At 42.4% G+C, this 21,202-nt stretch overlaps 1 protein-coding gene across 1 annotated transcript; it reads right to left on the bottom strand.

The window, feature by feature from the left end:
- Positions 1–399: 399 nt before the first annotated feature.
- Positions 400–17,486, bottom strand: rev1 (REV1 DNA directed polymerase). Its single transcript, XM_085764374.1, has 21 exons — positions 17,053–17,486; positions 15,628–15,703; positions 14,981–15,113; positions 13,746–13,914; positions 12,097–12,609; positions 10,718–11,562; positions 9,979–10,077; positions 9,730–9,846; positions 9,106–9,232; positions 8,878–9,006; positions 8,633–8,787; positions 8,426–8,545; positions 7,269–7,489; positions 6,994–7,166; positions 5,032–5,422; positions 4,054–4,323; positions 3,617–3,716; positions 3,295–3,500; positions 3,020–3,170; positions 2,365–2,467; positions 400–2,262 (listed from the first exon to the last, which is right to left on the bottom strand). Exons 2-21 carry the CDS (start codon positions 15,691–15,693, stop codon positions 2,151–2,153), a joined length of 4,200 nt encoding a protein of 1,399 aa, XP_085620500.1. The 5' UTR covers positions 15,694–15,703; positions 17,053–17,486; the 3' UTR covers positions 400–2,150.
- Positions 17,487–21,202: the final 3,716 nt, after the last annotated feature.

The following is a 21,202-nucleotide window of genomic DNA, read 5'->3' as shown; positions in this document are numbered from 1 at the left end:
CTGTTAAAAGGGTTTTCCATGGAGTTTTTCCTCAGTCGATGTGAGGGTCTAAGGGCAGAGGATGTTGTTATGATGTCATGTGAAGCCCTTTGAGACAAACTGTTTGTAAAAATAGGCTATACAAATAAAATTGCCTTGCCAAAATTGCCTTTGTACCTCATACCCTTACCTTTTCTTTTCTCTCATTTTAAGTGTTTTTTCCAACATTTCCACTGGTTTTATATCAAGTTTTTTAATTATTTAATTGAAGCTACTGAATTTGGATAAATTACCACACACTTTGTGCAGCAGCTACTGTTGATGTCTACATGAAGACAGATTCAACAAAAATGGAAATCCTTCAGCACTCTTCTGCTAGACAGGTTGCAACTTAAAAAAAACCTGACAAAGACAAATGAATTAATACAGAGTTTACAGTTTATTACCAAGATTTAGAAAACTTACAAACAAGTTCACAGCTTAAGGTCGTCAGGCACAAGCCAGTTTAGAGAAGACAAGACTGGCCAATTTTAGCTCCTGGCCATTCCCTTCTGGAAAGATATGACAGGTGAAGAGAAGCAACATCTTGAGAGTGAATGGCGACTTGCACGTTATGAGTTACATTCATGTCAACGAGTTAAAAAAACGAAACAAAAAAAAACACAACAGCTTGATTTGGTTTGCATATAGGGATACTGTTTTAAACAAACGCTTCAAGCACACACATCATGTCTTGCATGGTGAGATCACGAGCCAGCCAGCCAGCCAACCGCATCCGCTGAGTACTTCTCATCACCACGGTTAACAGTTAACTTCACAAAAATACAATGATGTAGCCACAAGCCATACAAATGTCTCCAACATGTGAAGAACACACGATGGGTTAGAGTTAAAAAGTACATCTTCTCTTCCTATGCAAATCCAGCATTGTTTCAATATTCAGATTTATGAAACCAGTGAAAACACACTGGAAAAACCATTTTACTCCAAGTACAAAGGTTGTATGAAATATTACATTATCTTGAAGGGACATCTCACTTGTTAGTCAAAAAAAGAGATGCATAGGCTACTTATTGATTGCCATAACCCCAGAAAACATCCTCTGGAGTCAGAGTGATACTGAGAATCAACAGTTAACCTCATATGAAGTGCTTTGGCCACCTTCTGATTTCCATGTCGGAACCACGTACAAACAATTAGAGTGAGGGGATTTACAATTTAAAGACAGTTACTAAGAGTTCACTACATGTAAACAATACAAGAGGTAAGCCCTCTACATACATATTTTCTTTTAAAACTTTTAACAAGGATCTTTAAAAACATTATTTACATGTTATAATAACAGAGTTTGGCACTTTTTTTTTTTGCAAGAGACAAGAAAAAAGATACTACTGAACTACTGAACAGACTTTGTCTGTTTTTTTTTTTTTTGTGACAGCGCAGTAGTGGATATTTCACAGGTCAGTTTAAGTGGCATGGGACATCAAAGATTATTTTTCGCCTCGTTTATGTCTGAAGTATGAGGAGTGCAACGAAACTAATCAGTTCCAAAAATCATTAAAAATGTTTTGTGTTTCAACATGATAGTTATGTTTGCTGCTGTGAATATTTTAAATCTAGACTGATTGAAGTGCAACAACAAAAAACGCAATGTTTAATCCTTGGACAAGTAGGAGAGGTCAATGGCAAAATCAGAGGCCTGGTTTCAACGGGACATGTAAGAAACAGTGAAGAATTGTCTGCAAAAACTCTTACACATGGAAATTCACTTATGTATGGAACTGAGTCTTATTATAATTTCAAGAAGAACCGACATGAAAACGGATTCATTCTCAAAAATTGCTACAATCACCACTGTTTGGGGTTGTGATGAGTAGATTCTACATTAAGTACCTTTCCTGCCCTTCAGTTAGTGTAACTTGTCTCTTAAAGAGCAAGTACAGGTAAAAACGTACTGTACATACTATCATCAAATACTGCCATGGGTTTTGTAACACTATGTCTTAGTATGCGTCCGCAAAGTCAATAACTGCCGGATGCAGCACGAGTGTCACAATCAAGAGGGGAACTCATCACTTCAACGTCTTAACGTGTACTGCAGTTGACCTTGTAAACATAGCAAAACAAAAAGTGGAAAAAGGTAACACAGTGAAATCAGAGTCGCTCATTCTTCATGATATCTTCAGGGTGCTACCGTAAGTCTGTTGCACGACCACCTGCACGTTGTCCAGGATGAAGTCAAAAGCCATACTCCAGACAGACTCCAACGACTGCTGCATGAGCCTGTGAAATAAGAGATGAAGATGCAAAAGGAGGAATAAATGAAAACAAAAAAAGCATGTGGCGGGCAGAGGAGTGGAGCCAGGGCAACTGTACACTACTTACCTTTTCATATATTTTATAATCAAATCCAATCGCTCCAGATCTTTGTCCTCGATCAGATCAGTGCAATATTTGACCACTTGCAGGATGTCCTCCTCCATGGGTTCTGAAGAGTAAGAAATAACGTTAAAAACAAATGTTTTTCTAAACAAAAAGTAACCCCAATTTATTCAAATCTGACAGATGTTATGAGACATTTAGAGCTGGAGAAAATAACATTTTTACTGAAAAAGGATAGAAAGGATAGAAAGTTCTATACAATCTTATTGATATAGTCTGATGGCAAGTTTTAGAAGTGCTCTTAACCCTCAGTATAAGGAAAGAAATGTGTTTTTTTGCTTTGTTTAGGGTTTCCCCTTTTTTTTGTACACATGTATGTGTATGTATATAAAATTTCTCTTTCAAATGAATCCCCTTTATCATATTCCCTTGTGACCTGTTTGTTTCTTTTTATTTTGAGATACATAATTTAATTGAACTATAATGAGCTTCATGTGTAAATGTGTAAGTGTAAATGTGTATGATGTTTATATTACTGTCTGTTGTGTATTATGTTCAAAATGAGAAAAATCAATAAAGAGAGTTGAAAAAAACCCCCACAAAAACTGTTTCTGCACTCGTTCCAAAAGCCATACTTTAGACATTCCTTGCTGTGTACCTGTTATGGTGGTGACCCATTCCCGCAGGAGTGTTTTAATGTCCGTCAGTTCACAGGCCCCGGCTAACGCTGGAGCAGGACGAGGGATGAATTTAGACAGAGAGTCTGCGATGTCTGGTTTTGAGGAGGATGTCGAGGGACCGTTTTCAGTCTGGGAAGGAAAAATAAGATTTGAACCAGGTAGACACAGATAAAACTCCAAAACGAGCACAGACTGTCTTAATCTTCACGTGTAGCTGGCGTGACAAAATGTATGAAACCGTGTTTACTCTCACCTTGACTGTGTTAACCGGTTCCCATGGTGTTATATGAGGCGGAAGGCTTTTGGCAGGGCTGTTTGTTGTGTGACGCTTCTTCGTAGGGGAAGGTCCTTTCTTCACGGGACTCACTGCATTTTTTCGCTTGTAGCGTCGCTTAACACGGCCGATGCCGATTCCTGCTCCTGACTGTTTCAGCTGCAACAGTGGATTCTTCTGTTCCACTGCAGAGAAACAAAGATGACAACAGTTAGGTGTAAAAGAGAAAACGCACGCAGATTATAAGAGGAAAAGACAAAGGAAATTTATTTGCAGCTAGTAATACACTTGCTGGACTTACATATTTTTGCCTGAGGCTGTGCATTTGTTAGACGGTTATAGGCAGACTTCAGTTCTTCCTGGAGCTCTTTGGGAAGTGCAGCAAACACATCTGGATCCACCTGCAGCCAGAGAGTCACAGACACAAAGTGAAACTGACTGTCAAGTTGCAATTTAGAAAATTTTGCTTTTTCAGCATATTTTGTGGAGCACTCCAGACTGTGACATACTTTGGTGTATATGTTGTGTTCAGCAAAACCAAAGCAAAGCTGACCAAATAACGTCTCTAACGTCTGCTGTTACTATATAACACTATAAAAAACGTAATTCTGAATCGGAATCTGAAAAATCTGATCTATTTGTTACTATTTATAAACATCAAAGAATGAAAAACATGAACATTTTCCTTGATATGTGTGTTGCTCATAAAACTCCAATCTCAATCGGATGCAGCTCTACCTGTGAGAAGTTGGGTAGTTCCAGTACGATTCCCGGACTGTCTGGCTGGTTTGGAATATGCAGAAGCAAAGCTCCTACAGGTGGAGTGTGCAGCGCAGGTCGAAGAGGTGAGGGCGGACGAGGCTTCAGAGAGGCAGGCTGTGGAGGAGGAGCGGAGGGCAGAGGACTGGGTGGACGCAAGTTGTTTTGTCTCCCGTCCCGATTGGTCCATGACTGCTCCACCTGTTCCCTCAGCTCTGCCGGCAGGGCCTCCAACACAGAACGATCCACCTTGGAAATGGTAAATCAAAACAATTCCAATAAACTGCATCACTGCATCCTTTAGAAATATCTGAGCCTTAAAGGGATAGTTCAACATTTTGGCAAATTCACCTATTGCCATAATCCCTATAGTCATAGCAGTAGGTTCATTACCTTTAATTATCGGTGCAAGCTATTTTTAGAACGGTGGAGCAGAGACGTGAGCTGCTCAGTGAACACAATGGAGGTGAATGGTACAGGTCCTCTGTCCGTCATCAAACTCATCAAATACACAATCCAACACTCTCGTGGAGAAGTTGTGACCTGCACACATTCACCACACTATGAAATAATCATGTGCAATTATGTAACAATACAACACATGAAGCAAATACTTGGAACTATTTGTGCTTTTGAAATCACTCCGCCCAGCAGCCATGTCTGGAAAGTAGTTCTGACTGCACATTTGCCTCTAAAACCACTCCGTCTCGTAACGTTACATTATTATCTCATAGCGTGGTGAATGTGCAGGTCACAACTTGTCCACCAGAGTGTTTTGGAGTTGTTGGATTGTGTATTTAATGAGTTTTGAGGGACAGGGGACCTGTATTATTCACCTCCATTGTGTTCACTGAGCAGCTCACATCTGAACCTACTGATATGACTACAGGGATTATGGCAATAGGTGAATTTGTCCAAAAATGTTGAACTATCCCTTTAAGAGTTTCATGCGCCTACCTGTGAGGGGGAGGGGACTTCGATGCTGAGGTTGAGACGTGTTCGTGAGTGTTTTGGAGTTCGTCTGCTCGCCTGCTGGTCTCTGCTCGTCCCTGGGACCGGCTCAGGAGGGGACAGAGGATGAGGAGAGGAGCCCGGTGACGGCGCTGTAGTCAAGGAAGTATTTTGGGATCGGCCACTCTTCCCCTGACCGAGCAACATGTCTTTGATGGAGCGTGTCCTGTGCGAGCCTGCAGAGTCCGGGGGGACGGAGTGGTTTCCCTCGAGAAGTTGAACCTGGATGCCGACTCCTCTCAGGTCCTGAACCTGCAGCTTCATGGCGTGGAACAGCTTGATGACGGCGGCGGCTATCAGTTGACCGCTGTCGGTGGATTGTGCGAGCATCACAGTCCTGGACGCAGGAGGACAGATAAGGATGAGTCCACAGAGAGCAGGGCTGTCAGAACGAACTTCGCTATTCGAACAGAATTTGATTTGATTTTTACACTTCATCAACTGTAAAACTACCTTTGTCATCTATAGGTTGGAATGTCCCACCTGCAAAGTGTTTTACATAGGCAGAACCAAAAGACGCCGCCAAGACAGATTGGCAGAACACAAGTATGCAATTCGCACTGGAAATGTTAATTATCCTATGGCCAAACACTACCTTGACTTCCATAACAGTAATCCTTCTACCTTGCAAGCATTTGGCATAGACCACATTCCATCTTCTATACGCAAAGGCAATAGACAAAGAAAACTGAATCAAAGGGAAGTGTTTTGGATCTATAAGTTGCAGGCTACAAAACATCCGGGCCTGAATGAGGACTTAGACTTCACTGTTTTCTTGTGAGTTTGTTATGTTCTCTAGTTTTTCTCTGGTTTATGTCTGCTTATTATTGTATTGTATTTGTTTTATCTTATGCTGTTTGATTGTTTTGTTGTATCTTATTTGATATCTAATGTTTTCTCTTTGGTATCTGTTGGCATGTTTATTTTGTACATATCACTGATTGTTTTCCTTTATTCTTTCATTCAGCTTAGTTGAGGCCTGGGCCATGGATATGTCCCTTTAATGGGCTGATGACCACACCCACTCTGGGTTGTGGCAACCAGGTGGACACTTGTCATTGGACAAACACTTGTATAAAAGAACCATTGTTCCTGTCCCACTCCATTTGACTCCCTGATGAAGGCTAGACGCCGAAACGCGTCAAGAGTTTTTAATTGTCATGTTGACCATGCCATAATTTAATAAAGGCATTTTATAGGTAAGAGAGTGCCTTGGAATTTTTCTTTTGTTTTCTCAGAATTTGATTTATTTTAAAAATGAGAACATTCGAAGTTCTGCCTTCTGCAACGACGCAAATCAACATTGTGTGTTGCGACGGCATTGTTAACAAGATGGTGGGAAGCAGCGAGGGTAGTAGAGGACATGTTGATAAAACAAACTATTTTGTTGTTGTGCGCATACGAGCAGAGTTCTTTTTAATTGCCAGTTTAATACGGCTGGGGCGGTGCGCCTACATGTTCCCACACGACATGCACAACTTTTTTTTTTTCTTCATTGATTGATCCGCAGACCACTTGTGCACCGACTAGTGGAGAGCGATCCGAACGAATCAACTGTGATCTGTTGCACTACTTGTAATAATTCGATTTCCCTTCTTGAATGTTTCATATGAGTTGGTTAAACTTAAGTGTGTTGCAAATGTTACATAACAGATTTGGTTGGAATGCCTTAGTGGGCGTGGGACGTAATAATAAGCTGGTATAGGTGTATAAAATGAGCTTAAAAAAACAAAAAAAACATAAAAATTCTAATATACTTTGAATATTTAACATAAGAAGCATTAGAAATTTGAATCTGATTTGGGGGAAGATTGACAGTCTATCTACTAACAGAGAGGCAACGTCATGGATTAGCAACGGAAAGAGGAGATTGTAAACACTGTGCGGTAATAATAGTTTCTTTCTTACCTGGCTAAGTTGTCACATATCCCATGACCTCCATATTTAGCCGGTTCCAGCGGAGCTCCCACTTTGCGCACCATCATCTTAAGGGTAACTCTGCGACCCCGCACCCCTGCTTCTTGAAGACGTTTCTGCACCTCCATGGACAAATTAGTCAGGAAACTCTCTGCCTCATCAATCTGGGGAGTCGCAGAAGAAGAGGGTTAGAGAGATGCAGGATGGGACTAAAAAAAAAAAAAAGAAGAAGAAATTGCATTCGAGAGAGAGACGGCAGGTCTAACCCTGGTAAAGCGGATGTTGTAGTTCATCTCAGCTGAGACGGACTTTCTTTCCTTCTCGTAGCGGACAGGCCGGTCGTCCAGTCCTCTGCAGAAACGGAACAGGGTTTGTCCGGTCCGGGGTCCAAATTTCTTCTGTAGCTGAGATAGAGGCACCTGTTGGAGGTCCCCACATGACCTCACACCCATAGCAGCCAACTTTCTGCCCATAACAGGCCCAACACCTGGAAAAAGGAATTACATTAATCTTTCAGTCATCTGGTAGCGTCACTGAAGCTTAAAGGGATAGTTCAGTTTTTTACAAATGGCCATTAAGTATAATATCTGCATTCGAAAGGTCTCTGTTCCCCCCCACTGAGAAACACCGGCGCATCGTGCTGCACCGAGACTCAGGCAGTACACTGTTGTGAATGGGAACGATTAATCAGCGTATTTTCGCCGCCTACGAGAAGCCCTGTCTCAAAATAATACACCAGTTCAAGAGAACGATAAAAAGTAAAGATTTACAGTGCATCAACTGGTCGGACAAAATAGGCCTTGTAACACGCTGCATCAGTTTGCCTATCAGCTGTTTGGGTCTCAGTGGTGAGGAGAGTATAATGAAATATCACAAAGAGGAATACGGTGAGAGCTGTAAGGGGACCGTAAAATCTGTTTGTGCATCTTGGAGAACACAACACATGGATCATCTTCTAAATATTTAGAAAAGTTGAACTACCCTTCAGGATAGCAACCGCAGTTATGACACTAAACAGCTGATAGGCGGAGTGATACAGCTCGTCGTGAAGCCTACCTGCGCGGAGGAGTACTGAGTGAGTTGGTTAGTTCCAGATAAATTTTTTCTGACCAGCTGATGCGTTGTAAATGTTTACTTTATATCGTACTCTTGAACTGGTGTATTATTTTTAGACAGGACTTCTTGCAGGCGGCGTAAATACGCTGATTAATTGCCCCTTATTGACAACCATTTACTTCCTGAGTCTCGGTGCAGCAGGATGCGCCGGGGCTTCTCAGTGGGGCAGAGCAGAGACCGTTCTACTGCAGATGTTATACTTAATGGCCATTTGTACCTCATATAACCCCACTTTAAACAAGCTGAACTATCCCTTTAAAAACTGTAGATTAATGAACGGGACCAGCAGATGGTGCTGTATATCTACCTGGTAAGCTGGTCACCGGCAGCTCTCTGATAAAGTCATCCACTTCTTCAGACTTTAGGAAGTGCTGTCCATCTGGTTTGGCCCGCCGGGTCGCCAGACGAGCCAAAAGGATGTTGGACCCTGAACCGATGAGGAGTAAGATTGAATTTGTAAAGTCCGAAACATTATCTTGATTTATTTTACAACACAGGATAAACATAAACTCACCCATGCCCACTGAAGCACAGCATCCTGTTTTCTCCTTGATGTCTGCTCTGATAGCTCTGGCCAGATCTTCTGGGCTGATGCCCAACTCGGCGAGCAGAGCAGAGCCGTCTATCAACACTTCATCACAGCTCAGTGCCTCAATGTCGTGGGTAAAACTGAAAAGAGAAAAATCAGTGAGATGGCGGGCGTCTGGTCGTTTTGCATGTAAACGACAAGAGAAGTAAGTGAAAGTGAGTTGCTCTTACCCAGCCAGTATCTCGTACATGGTGAGAGCCACTTCTTTATAAGCTTCAAAATCATACGGGACGGACTGCAGCGAGGGACACAACTGTTTCGCTTTGCCAAAAAACATCCCGTTCCTCACTCCCGCCTGTCTGTGAGAGACATCCTGTTTATTAACTTTGGCTTTTTTACTAAACACAGACCCACACAATGAACATGTGTGTGTGTGTGTGTGTGTGTTTATATCTTACCTCGCCTCATAACTGCAGGATGCAATCTCGGCCATTGACAGTGCTGCAGCATCCTGGTCCAGTCCGTTGGCGTGGGAGTCGGGACTGTGTTGTGATGGGGTTCTGTGTAAATCGTCCTCACAACTCTCTGAGAGGCCAAACGAGGATACACTTGGTCAAGCAAGTTGCAATTAAAGGGATAGTTCAGACATTTTGACAAATTGGCCCATTTCCATAATCCCTATTGTCTTAGGAGTAGGTTCATTACCTTTAATTATCGGTGCAATACCTGCACATTCACCACACTATGAGATAATAACGAAACGTTACGAGACAAGAGTCGTTTTCGAGGTAAATTCATGCAAAACCGCTGATGCGCGTTCCCGTCGGGGGCAGTTTTTCGGCAAGCAGTCTCTGCGATTTGCCTCGAAAACAACTCCGTCTCGTAACGTTGTGTTATTATCTCATAGCGTGGTGAATGTGCAGGTCACAACTTGTCCACCAGAGCGTTTTAGAGTTGTTGGATTGTGTATTTGATGAGTTTGATGAGGGAAACCAAGAAATCCCATGATCCTCCATAGCGTCCGCCGTTCTAAAAATAGCTTGCACCGACAATTATTGGCAGGTGGTGTTTGAGAGTCTGACCTGGTGGAGGGTGAGAATGTTTCCTCTGGTAGTATTGCTGCTCCACCTGAGGGTTGGCCCCGGGTCTCAAGGGGACTCTGCCTTGTCCGCGGTTACTCGTCACAGCTACAGGTTTTCCTGCAAGAACACCACACACACACACACACACACACACACACACACACACACATACACTCCATGATATGTAACAGGTGCCTGTGATTACATATGAACACAAGATTTGTACAGACGCTGCATAAGCTGCCTCACCTTTGAGGTCCGGCCGATGTCTGATCCCCACAGACACAAAGAAACAGTCCATGTCCACATGAAGAATACAAGATTTGACATTTCCAGGTGCTGATGTACCTGACACACAAAGAGACACCAGACAATCAGTGTAGTTTTTCAAATCACGAACACAATATATCATCCAATCTTGCAACATGTACCCCAAGAAGTTCCAAGAACTGATATTAACATTTTAAAGAGGAAGAACTATGCAAGTCCGGTAGCTTTTCCACTGTTTTGCTAACCCTCCTAACCCGGCCATGTGCATTTGTTTTCAAGTAAACGGGCGAGAAATCAATCCATGGAGTGGTGGATAACGTTATTTATCATATACGTGTTACAATGTGTATATTTGTGTAGTCTTATCTGTCATAAAAACAAGAGATTACGGGTTACAGAGCGTGTTTGTGTTGTGGAGCAGCCAAGACGAGAGCTGGGACCCCGGGTCGGCAGCAAGTTTGGTTTTCAGCCAAGAGACGCAACTTAGAAGGCAAAGAGCCTCCATTCTCCCAATAACAAGTACAAGTCCTTTATCTAACCATCACAATTACTAATTAATGTCAAAATGTAGCATAGTTAGGGTAAAAATCCTGCATAGTTCCTCTATGAGATCTTAAGACGAACGAGCCACCATGACAGTCAAATATACAGTTCTTTAACAAACAAAAAACAAATGCCAGTCTGAGTTTTAAATGAAAAGTGCCACTTCTTGTCCTACCTTGGCTTTCAGACGAGTGCGGCACCAGAGATTTTCTGAGTCGGTCTTTCCCAGGAAAGGAGGCGGCCCCTGCTGCTTTCCGTTTGCTATGCAGTTCATTGACGTATTCGGAAAAGCCGGTTCTCCACGTGGAGATCTGGTGTAAACGTGAGTGAGAGTAGTACTCGGAGATCAAGTCCCCTGTCTGTGCCAGCAACTGTGTTGATGACCTCGATGATGATGATGACGATGACGACTTGTGTGAGGAAGGGTCGGGTTTGGTTGTGTTGGTTGTGTTGATTGAGGCAGGATTAGATGAAAAGGCATTGTGGTGACTTCCATTCAGTCGAATTGGAGAATGTGACAGAGAGCGAGATGCAGGGGAAAGATGAGTCTTTTCAGGACTGGGGTCGACCTGAAGGGACGGCTGGAGCTGTTTTGGGTGGAGGTGGGTTTCGGTGGTAGGTTGGTAGGTGGGCGGTGTGAGAGGTCTGGGTCTCTGCTCCTTGGCTCCTTCTGAGGTGGACTGCTCCAGTAAGACAGGAGGGGACTGGTCGGATTGCTTTGGAGGACTGTGGGGAAATTCGTACGGGTCAGGTTTGGTCTGAGAGTGTACTGGAGGAATCTGAGGTTTGTCCACTGGACTCTTGACCCTGCAATCTGGCAGCTTCTTGTCAACAGAGGGTTCGTCTGTAACGGGAGACAAGTCCTCTGGCTTTAAGGCACCATTAACAAGATGAGTGTGTCCATTGGTCAGGGGTGCTTCCTTCACCGCCCGTGGTGGGAAAAGATCTTCTTTGCCACACTCTTGCATTTCGTTCATTTTTGAATGGCTCATCAAATCCAGTGAGGTCTGCAATCCGTTTCTGTAATGTAAAGGGATAATTGATTTAGTTATATGGGAAACTAAAAAGAGACAAAAACAACAGACAGATAATTCATCCCTTTTGTTAAAGGGATAGTTAAACATTTTGGCAAATTGGCCCATTGCCATAATCCCTATAGTTTTAGCAGTAGGTTCGTTACCTTTAATTGTCGGTGCAAGCTATTTTTAGAACGGCGGAGCAGAGCCGCGAGCTGCTCAGAGCTACGCTACGGAGGCTAATGGGATTTCTTGGTTTCCCTCATCAAACTCATCAAATACACAATCCAACAACTCCAAAACGCTCTGGTGGACAAGTTGTGACCTGCACATTCACCACACTATGAGATAATAACACAACGTTACGAGACACAGTTTTTTTCGAGACTGCTTGCTGAAAAACTGCCCCTGACAGGAACGCGCATCAGCTGCATCAATCAAAGGTAACGAACCTACTGCTATGACTACAGGGATTATGGCAATGGGCCAATTTGCCATAATGTTGAACTATCCCTTTACTGTAACTGCACATACTCACAGTCTTAATTCCTCTTCCTTGCAGCCACTCAGCCGCATAATGGAGGAGGAGTTGGTCTGAGGTTGTGGTTGGCCTGCTCTCTGGTACTTGAGATTACAATGAGGTGTTTCAACAGGTGACTGTGTGGGCTTCGTGGGGCTCGGTTTAGACAGCGGGTGGATGTATGAAGGACTCCTGAGCCTGGGATCCATATTGAGGTGACCAGATACTAAATGACTCGGCTGGGGGTTGATGAAATTGACCGCAGGGCTGTGCTTGATGGACTGAGGTTGGATGTGGTGGAGCTGATTGTGGCTGGGATTAAGGTTGGTTGAGTTGGTCTGGAAGCTGGATGAGGACTGCTCATGGCGCTGTTGCAGGTGCAGCTTTTGATGGACGCTCAGCTGCAGCGGCCCGTGGCTCGGTCCTGCGATCTCTGAGGTCTGGCGTAGAGTCATGCCAGGGAAGAGCGGGCCTTTCTGCTTTGTGTACAGCTGGTACTGTAGGTAAGGCAGGAGACGCCCAGCCTTGACACTGTTTTAAAATGAACACACATTTTTAGCCAACATTGTAAAATAGAAGTTGCCTAAATAACATGAATGTTAAAGAGGAACTATGCAAGATTGTAACCTTAAAGGGATAGTAGCATTTTTTTTAAAAGTGGGGTTGTATGATCTACAAATATCCCCCAAGTACTTTAATTGCAGTAGAAGACTCTCTGCACTCCTCCCGTTAGCCACGCCAGCCCATAGCCCTGCCCAGAGATTTACAACATACAGTGTTGTGAACAGACCCAAAGAAACGGCCTATTTTCACGGCCTAAAAGAGGTTTTACCTGAAAAAAAATACACAGTTCCATTGTTCGCTACAATATAATTTTTTCCAGCCCTTCAAAGTGCAGGACCTAACCAACTCACGTATCCCTCCGCCCAGGGTTAGCGCCCGTCCGATCAGCAGTTGGTTAGCTCCAAATAAAAACTGTGTTTTTCCTGCACTTTGAGGGGCTGGAAAAAATTATATTATAGCGAACAATGGAACGGTGTATTTTTTTTCAGGTAAAACCTCTTTTAGGCCGTGAAAATAGGCCGTTTCTTTGGGTCTGTTCACAACACTGTATGTTGTAAATCTCTGGGCAGGGCTCTGGGCTGGCGTTGCTAACGGGAGGAGTGCAGAGAGTCTTCTACTGCAATTAAAGTACTATTTGTAGATCATACAACCCCACTTTTAAAAAAATGCTACTATCCCTTTAACTATGCTACAGTTAAATTTTTTTAACCTTAATTAAACAGCTTTGGAGTGATTATGATGGTTAAATAAATGACCTGTAACTTGTTACGAGGGAGAATTGAGGCTCTCTGCCTTCCACCTAACATCTCTTGGCTGAAAACCAACCTTGAAAGATCAAAGCCACCGACCACTCGTCTCAGCCGCGACACAAACACACCCCGTAACCCATAATCTCTTGTTTATGACAGATAAAACTACACAAATATACACATCGTAAATGATATATAACATTATCCACCGCTCCATGGATTGCTTTCTCGCCAGCTATGTGGAAAAACAAATGTACATGGCCGGGAGGAGGGTTAGCAAAACAGCAGAAAAATTACCAGACTTGCATAGTTCCCCCTTTAAAGCATGAGATTTACCACACCCCCTGAACACACCTGTCTGTAATCCACTCTGGCTTGATGACCTTTTCCCCTTTGAGCTCCTGAATTTTGGTGTTGGGCAAGTTATTGGCGATGATGTGGGTGGTCTTGGAGCGAGAGTAGTAGACGTGGAACTGGCCGCCATGCAGCATCATCAGTCTGCGTAGCTCATCTGCACTCGGTTCTACAAAACAGGCAAGAAAACACAACAACAGGGAGACAAATTAAAAAAAAATACAAGAAAAAAGATAATGTCAGCTTACTGAGAGGAAGCACCTGCAGCAAAAAAAAAAGCACGGTTCAGTACACCTGCTTCCATTATTTGCAATTTATGTCCACACGCCCACAGCCTCCTACGCACATCATGAGGGGCTGATTCACATTTACTTGTCAGAATATGTCACCGTCTTATCAACTCTCAGGAAAAGCAGCAATTTCATCACATTCACTCCCGGGATCAGCACGCCCAGGCTACCGTACCTTAACATCTTTAATCTGTGTGATTTAGTCCAGTATGTGCTACGCATGTCAATTGACGCGCATCTAATAACGTGACTGGTTTAAATTGCACTGAAGAACTGCCCCACCTTTTATGTGAGATTTATTTAATGGATGAATTTAATGTGACATTTTTAAGTTGTAAGTACAATGCTACTCCCCATTACACACTGGGTAGTGCCCAGTGACCTGACCACAGTGTTACAGTAAGTGTGTTAGGGTAGTCAGACAGCCATTGATTTATGGATTTGTACAAAACAACACAAGCACAGGAAACATAAAAGATACAGTCAGTTAAAAGATAAACAATGACCAGAAAGGATGTGAGAGAAGATAGCATACATACCGCAGGGTCTTTGCTCATTGCACTGCATTTAAATTACTTCTTTTTTTTTTTCCTTTTTGCTAATATCCAATTTATGGGCCAATTTCTGTATCAGTGAATCCAGTGATTATTATCATAATCACACCATTAAAATACATCAAGAACTCCTGAGATTTATTAAGGTTCTGTACAGCTAGAATTTCATTCAATATACTGTAAATTTAATATTTCTTTTAGACTACCAAATGAGGGGAGTGCAGTATAATTCAAATCACTGAGAATTTTTTTAAAAGCATGATTATTTATCTTCTGACACTCATCTTTGACATTCTCTTATCATTTACATTGCTGCTCTGTTGTTCATACGGTGAAGGACTGACTGAAGATAGTGTACACATGTCAAACTATGGATGTAGCAGGGTACTACCTGTGTATCCGTTGACATAGATGGACACTCCAGTGAAGATGGTGGAGCATAAGCCTTCCTTCTGTCTTTCCCTGGGGGCGTCAAGTTTAAACTGCTCATCCAGCTTGGAGACTTTGGCAGCCATGTAGCCGCCCTGCACACATACACACAAGAAGTAGAGCAGTGACAGAAGAGGGTGAATCACATTTGAGCACATCAAACAATATTACTGACACACATGCAAATATTTCTTTGGTTTATATAATATTTAAAAAAACAAAAAACAAAACTAAGAGTTTTATCATATTTTTTGTTGTTTATGTTCACAGGCTAAAAACCTGAGGTGCTCTGAGTGTTTTTTATTTTATATTATAATGACCCAATCGATTCTATGATCCTCAAGGAACGGTTTGTGTATTCATACAAGTTAATAATATTTTGCCAATTCAGGGCACAAATGTTATTATCTTTACTATCCTATTTATATCAGGTTTGTGTGGCTTATACAAATGTTATTGTGGGGTGGTAGGAGTCGCATGCACCATTCATCACAGTATCTGTGGAAGTCCAACATTTATCTAATTAACAGGTAGAAAGGAAGAAAATGAATAGTGGGGGAAATTCATACCCAGCATTGTTGTGGTTATGATGAACTGAGCAGTACTCACCCTTTCAGCCCAACCATTGTCACCACCGGCGTTGGCTTTCTTCTTAGTCCACCCATCTCGACTCATACTGAGCTACCTGGAAGCACAAAAGGCGCCATTCAGCAAAAATGAATTACACTCAGACAGACTCAGACTGCATAGGCTTAATACATTGTAATTTATCAAATAGGGTTATTATTACCAACTTATTGTAATGTTATACTTGAGGTGACCGGACATTTTCTGTAGCGGCACCCAGATTGTGGAACAAGCTCCCCCCCGACATGTGCACCATCACTGTCTTTTAAAATCAATTTTATTATTTTAAAATGGCTTTTAACACTTAAGACTGTTGTGCCATGTTTATTCTATGTTTTTATTATTGTTTCTGGAATATCTCTTGCTATTGATTTTTTATTTATTTGTTGTTTTATTGTAAAGCTCTCTGGCAAAATGTAGAGCAAAATGGCTTTCAACACTTATTCTGTTGGTTGTTATTTTATTGTTTTTTTTTGTCATGTGTGTCTTGATGGTGTTTTTATATGTCTATATGCATGTAAACCGGGGATGGAAATGTAAAAGCTATGCTTCACCCATCCCTGTTTCAAGCCAGGTATTGTTATTTTCTTACTGTACTGTTACTGTATTGATATGTTAGTGTTTATTGTTTGTTTTGTTTGGTTGTTTTTGTTCTGTCTTGTTGAATTGTGTCTATTGTGGTCTGGTTTGGAATAAACTGAAACTAAAGCACTTTGGTCACCGTTTGGGCTGTTTTAAAGGGCTGAGCAAATAAATCTTTATTGACTGGACTGATTGATTGGTTGCTATATTGTGACATTGTGGAGAAGTAAACACCCTCCGAGTGGTTGTCCATTGTTTGTTTACAAGCCAAAAGACACACACTAGCAGTGACAGGTCATGACAGTTGTTATGTTATGAATTAATTATGCAGGACTAGTGCGACTACTGCATAGGTGTTAATGTGATATAAGTTGTCTGTCTTAAAGGGGGGAGGGGGGTGTTGTTGATATCAGTGTCCAAGGGCATGCCCGGACAGGTCCTCTCTCTCTCTGGCACTGACTGTCAGGTAGCTAACATTAGGTTACAACATGCATAGCAGCCCCATGTGGCACCTCTGTCTTTCAATGCTAACATTACATTAGCCTTGCTTAGCTTGGCTTGGCTTAGTTAATCATGCATGTCGCTGCGCCACGGCACGACGATAAAAGAAAAGCATGTCAGTTCATGCAAGCAAAAGAAAAATACGAGTAGAAGTATGTGGTCTTCTGCACTCCCTAACAATGCTGGCCAAAAAAAAAAAAAAAAAGCCGTCAAACAATGGATAAGGTTGGTGTGACTCCTACGAAACTTCCGTGCGGTGTTAAATCGCGGTTGTAAACAAACAGACAACAGTCCTGGGGAGGAAAGTCACTTCATTGTTTTTACCTTTTATCCTGTCAGACTGGGTTGTTAGCCACAGACTTCACTCTGCAGATACTGGCCAGCCAGCACACAACACAAACGTTGTTGTGTGCGCACTGATTGTTATAGACGAGGTAAGACCAAAGGAAAGCGAAATGGAAATGCTCTCCTCTCCTCTCCTCTCCTCCTCCAGACAGTTAGTTAGCTCCTGGTCTGGTCCCGCTGCTCCGGAGAAGAAGTCCGTGTTAGGTAAACCGAGATCCTCTTATTTTGTCATGCTGCCACGCCATGTCTCTCTCTTCAACGTTTTCTGCTCACCCCCCTCCAATCCAATCCTTCTGCTCTCCATTTCTACCGCCTGATCCCTTTGCTTTCTCTTCTCGCAGCGAGTGAGCCGTCAAAGTGGGCGAGGTGAACACACGGCGCTTCCGGTTGACATATTTCAAAATAAAATATTTTGGATTTCAGTTCAACTAAATTGCTGCAGCTCACAACTACTATTCAGAGGCTGTTATATGGAGTTATTTTTGTCTCATAAATATCTGTAAACGCACAGAAGGTGATCTACAAATGTTCCTTGGTTTGCACACGTGTTTTGCTATCCACAAATACAAATTTCTAATTTGTAACTTAATTTTGGTTTTTACAAATAAATGTGTATTTGTAAATATATTGGGTATTTGTAAATGTATAATGTAAATGTATAATTTTCCATTTGTGAATCAGCAGCTGTGAGTTTGTGGATCTGTGTGGATCTCGGCAGGAATGTCTCAGAAATACGTCATTGCGGAAAGAGACGCGTGTGTGTGATTGATCCACAAATGCAGTCACACTTCACAAACAGAATTTTCGGTTTTACAAATGGCTTTTCTGTTTTTACAAATGGAAAATTATACATTTACAAATACCCAATATATTTACAAATACACATTTATTTGTAAAAACCAAAATACAAGTTACAAATTAGAAATTTGTATTTGTGGATAGCAAAACACGTGTGCAAACCAAGGAACATTTGTAGATCACCTTCTGTGCGTTTACAGATATTTATGAGACAAAAATAACTCCATACTGTTACCTGTCGTGAAGATTGGATTTCTAGCAAACAGAAACCCTACAGAACATGAAAAGAAAAAAAAGAAACAAGCAAGGAAATGTCAAACCTGCAGTTCCTGGAAATGGTCGTTAGATACAGCCTGGTAAAAAAGAAAAAAAAGGTTGTTTTACAGCTACTTCCCGTTGTTGAATTTTTATGTAACTCACCACTTTTAATTTTATTCATATTTCTATATTATTTTTTGTCTATGAATTAATTATGGTTAAGGGGGCGTGGTCAGTTTGAGTGACAGGTGTGTCGTGGCAGTTAGCTAACGGCCGGTGGCTATCCCGGTCGGACAGATAATATAACGTTAGCCTGTTGTGTTGTTAATAGACAAACACGGGGACGTCTTAGCTCCTACTTTTCGGGGTGAGTAAAATTATAATATCTGCTTACTTATATGTTAGCATTAGCACAGATTAGCAGGTACGAGTGTCAGCGTTTAGCACACGCGGCTTGCTAGTTTAGCTCATAAACAAGCTAACACATTAATTAGCTTTGGGTTAGCGCCTTCTGGGTAGTGAGTTGCTAACACTGAGCAGCCGAATTTGACCTTCAAAACCAGTATTTAGCAGTGTTGGGCACGTTACTTTTAAAGAGTAATTGGTTATAGTTACTCGTTACTTCCCCAAAAAAATAACCGACACAGCGCGTCACAGAGCCTATGCGGAAGTGAGTTGCAAAAAATGAAAAGTGTTTATAATGTTCACTTAAAGGAAGGGGTGTATTATTTTATGACGGGACTGCTTGAGTTAAGTAACGGCGCTTTTTACTGTCAGTATGGTAAAGGCGTAATAACGGTAGTAACTTTATTGATTAACGTTACTCCTTACTGAAAAAGTAGCGCCGTTAGCAACCCCGTTCATTTATAGCGCCGTTATTCCCATCACTGCTCTTTAGACACAGCATAGTTGCATATAAATCTAGTATTGAAAGTGTAAAATCATTGTAGTTGGACTGTACAGTGTTGTGTGTGGTCTGTATTTTATTTTCAAAAACAAAATACGCTCAACTTCCGGGTGTCGTGTCGCTGTTTCTCATCCAGCTTGATGCAGCTCATCCCCGGCTTCTTGTTTTTAGCTTCAAGTTGTGCAGTAATGCCGCCACTGTGCGGGCAAGCGAGTCCGTGGCATCTGAATCTGAATTGACTGCTTGAAAAGCTCCTGGAAAAAGCTCTGTACAGTTTTATTTTATTGTTTTTTTCATTTTAAACCGCCCACTCTTGATACTTTTACGCCGGTTTTCTCGGACAAGAAGGAGACGACGAGTGAGCCGCGGGTGTGGAGCAGTTTGATCCCAAACTAAACGCATCTTGCGCGCACTGGCCGATTGTTCACCTTTGATAACCTGCGCTGTCAATCAGTGCGCCCACACCGCCTGTTGAGACAGTAGATCCAGAGCAGTCTAGGGTTTTTATTTATTTATTTATATATTTATTTTTGTCTGCCGTGTGTGTGTACTGTCTGGCTCCGAGCTCGGCTGTCCTCAGACGGCCCGGCACACATAGGCAGCGAAGGGCCGTGACGCAGGGACACGTGCCGGATGAACGAACCAGCAGCTCAGGCTGTGTGCCTGTGTGCGTGTGTGTGGACATGGTGGTCCACTCCACATATCCACTACCCCCCTACCCCCCTACTCCCACTGTGACAATAATACTCCAGTGTAGCCCACAGTCAGAAAAAAAAAAGATAGCACATTTCAATTTCACGACGTAGAGAGGCTATGTGCATTTTCAGCAGCTCAACGAATGGATTCAATTATCATGCAAGTGAAATAAGGTCACTGAGCCAGCACCAGCAAAAATGGTACCACCTTTACTGAGATTCCCATTTGTTTCTCATGGTTTACCTAATCTGATGTGGACTGATTTGACTGCTTTTTTTTTTTTTTTTTTAGATTAATCATGGCAGCTGAAGTGGGGGGGGGGGATATTATCTTCTTGGTTCAAGTAAAGGATAGTAGAGTTAAGTAGATCATAGTCTGCGGGAAATAAAAATCTAATCTTGTGCTGGATTAGTTTGAAACAAATCCTATTTCATAAAAATCAAAGAAGCTAGCATGCTATTGACCTAAGGCTTGTTGTGTCCTGAAGAGCCCCCCTTATTGGTTGTTCTCTGTTGCTATGGTACCAGACATCGGATGCTGAAGTTTCATGTGCGACTTCTGTGTTTGTGCAGCAGGAAGTATAGTTGCAGTGATGTAGAGCCAGAGAGAGAGAGAGAGAGAGACTGTATGTGAGAGAGAGCACAACTGGACTGAGTCTGAATCCCACACAGTCACTCTCACCTAGTGTGTGTGTGTGTGTGTGTCTGCAATAACAAAAAGCCAAGGTAGGAGCGAGACAACCTATACATGGACCTGTGTGAATGAATGCTTTCAAAAACTGTGCTGCCAACAGTGTTATGATCATTATCATGACGGAGGATCACACCTTCTCTCAGTGGCCAGTTTATTAGGTACACCTAAATAAGTTGTAAATAATGTGGTAACGCTGCTGACTCACCACCAACCGTGTCTTGTCGTGTTTTTTAAAGGGATACCTCACCCAAAATCGATAATTCACCAATTTCCTACTCGCCGTCATGCCAAGGAAGGGTTCGGAGAACTTTCAGAGTCATCAAAACGCTTTAGGAGTTCCAGGGGGGGTCCGGCTGGTGACAGATTTTCATATAATGGCGGCGGATAGAGTTCACTTTTGAATCATCCAAAACATGTGAAACATCCTGATACCTCCATGCTGCTCGTCCGTACTCCCAAGTGTCCTGAAGCCGCGACATGAAAAAGTAGTTAGGCTAAAAACAGAGATCAAATTAATTTTTTCTGAACAACTTTTTCATGTGGCGGCTTCAGGACACTTGGGTCAGTATGGACGAGCAGTATGGAGGTATTTGGATGTTTCATAGTGTGTGTTTTGGACTATTCAAAAGTGAGCACAATCTGCCGTTGCCAGCCGGACCCCCCCCCCCCCCTGGAACTCCAAAAGCGTTTTGATGACTCCAATAGTTCTCCAAGCCCTTTCTTTTGGCATGACGGTGAGTAGACAATTGGTGAATTACCAATTTGGGTGAAGTATCC

Source organism: Trachurus japonicus, chromosome 21, assembly GCF_045865225.1.
Source record: "Trachurus japonicus isolate A0001 chromosome 21, Traja_1.0".
Lineage (NCBI taxonomy): Eukaryota > Metazoa > Chordata > Actinopteri > Carangiformes > Carangidae > Trachurus > Trachurus japonicus.
The sequence above is the reverse complement of the archived record's forward strand: the minus strand, read 5'-3'. Positions and strand labels throughout refer to the sequence as shown.

Bases quoted from the DNA above. Each gene is read 5' to 3' on its own strand.
- rev1 (XM_085764374.1), bottom strand. From the start codon at position 15,693: ATGAGTCGAGATGGGTGGACTAAGAAGAAAGCCAACGCCGGTGGTGAC. The intron at 15,114-15,627 runs GTGAGTACTGCT...GTATGTGTGCAG, and splicing joins ACAATGGTTGGGCTGAAAGG to GGCGGCTACATGGCTGCCAA. The intron at 3,501-3,616 runs GTAAGTCCAGCA...GTTTCTCTGCAG, and splicing joins ACAGCCTCAGGCAAAAATAT to TGGAACAGAAGAATCCACTG.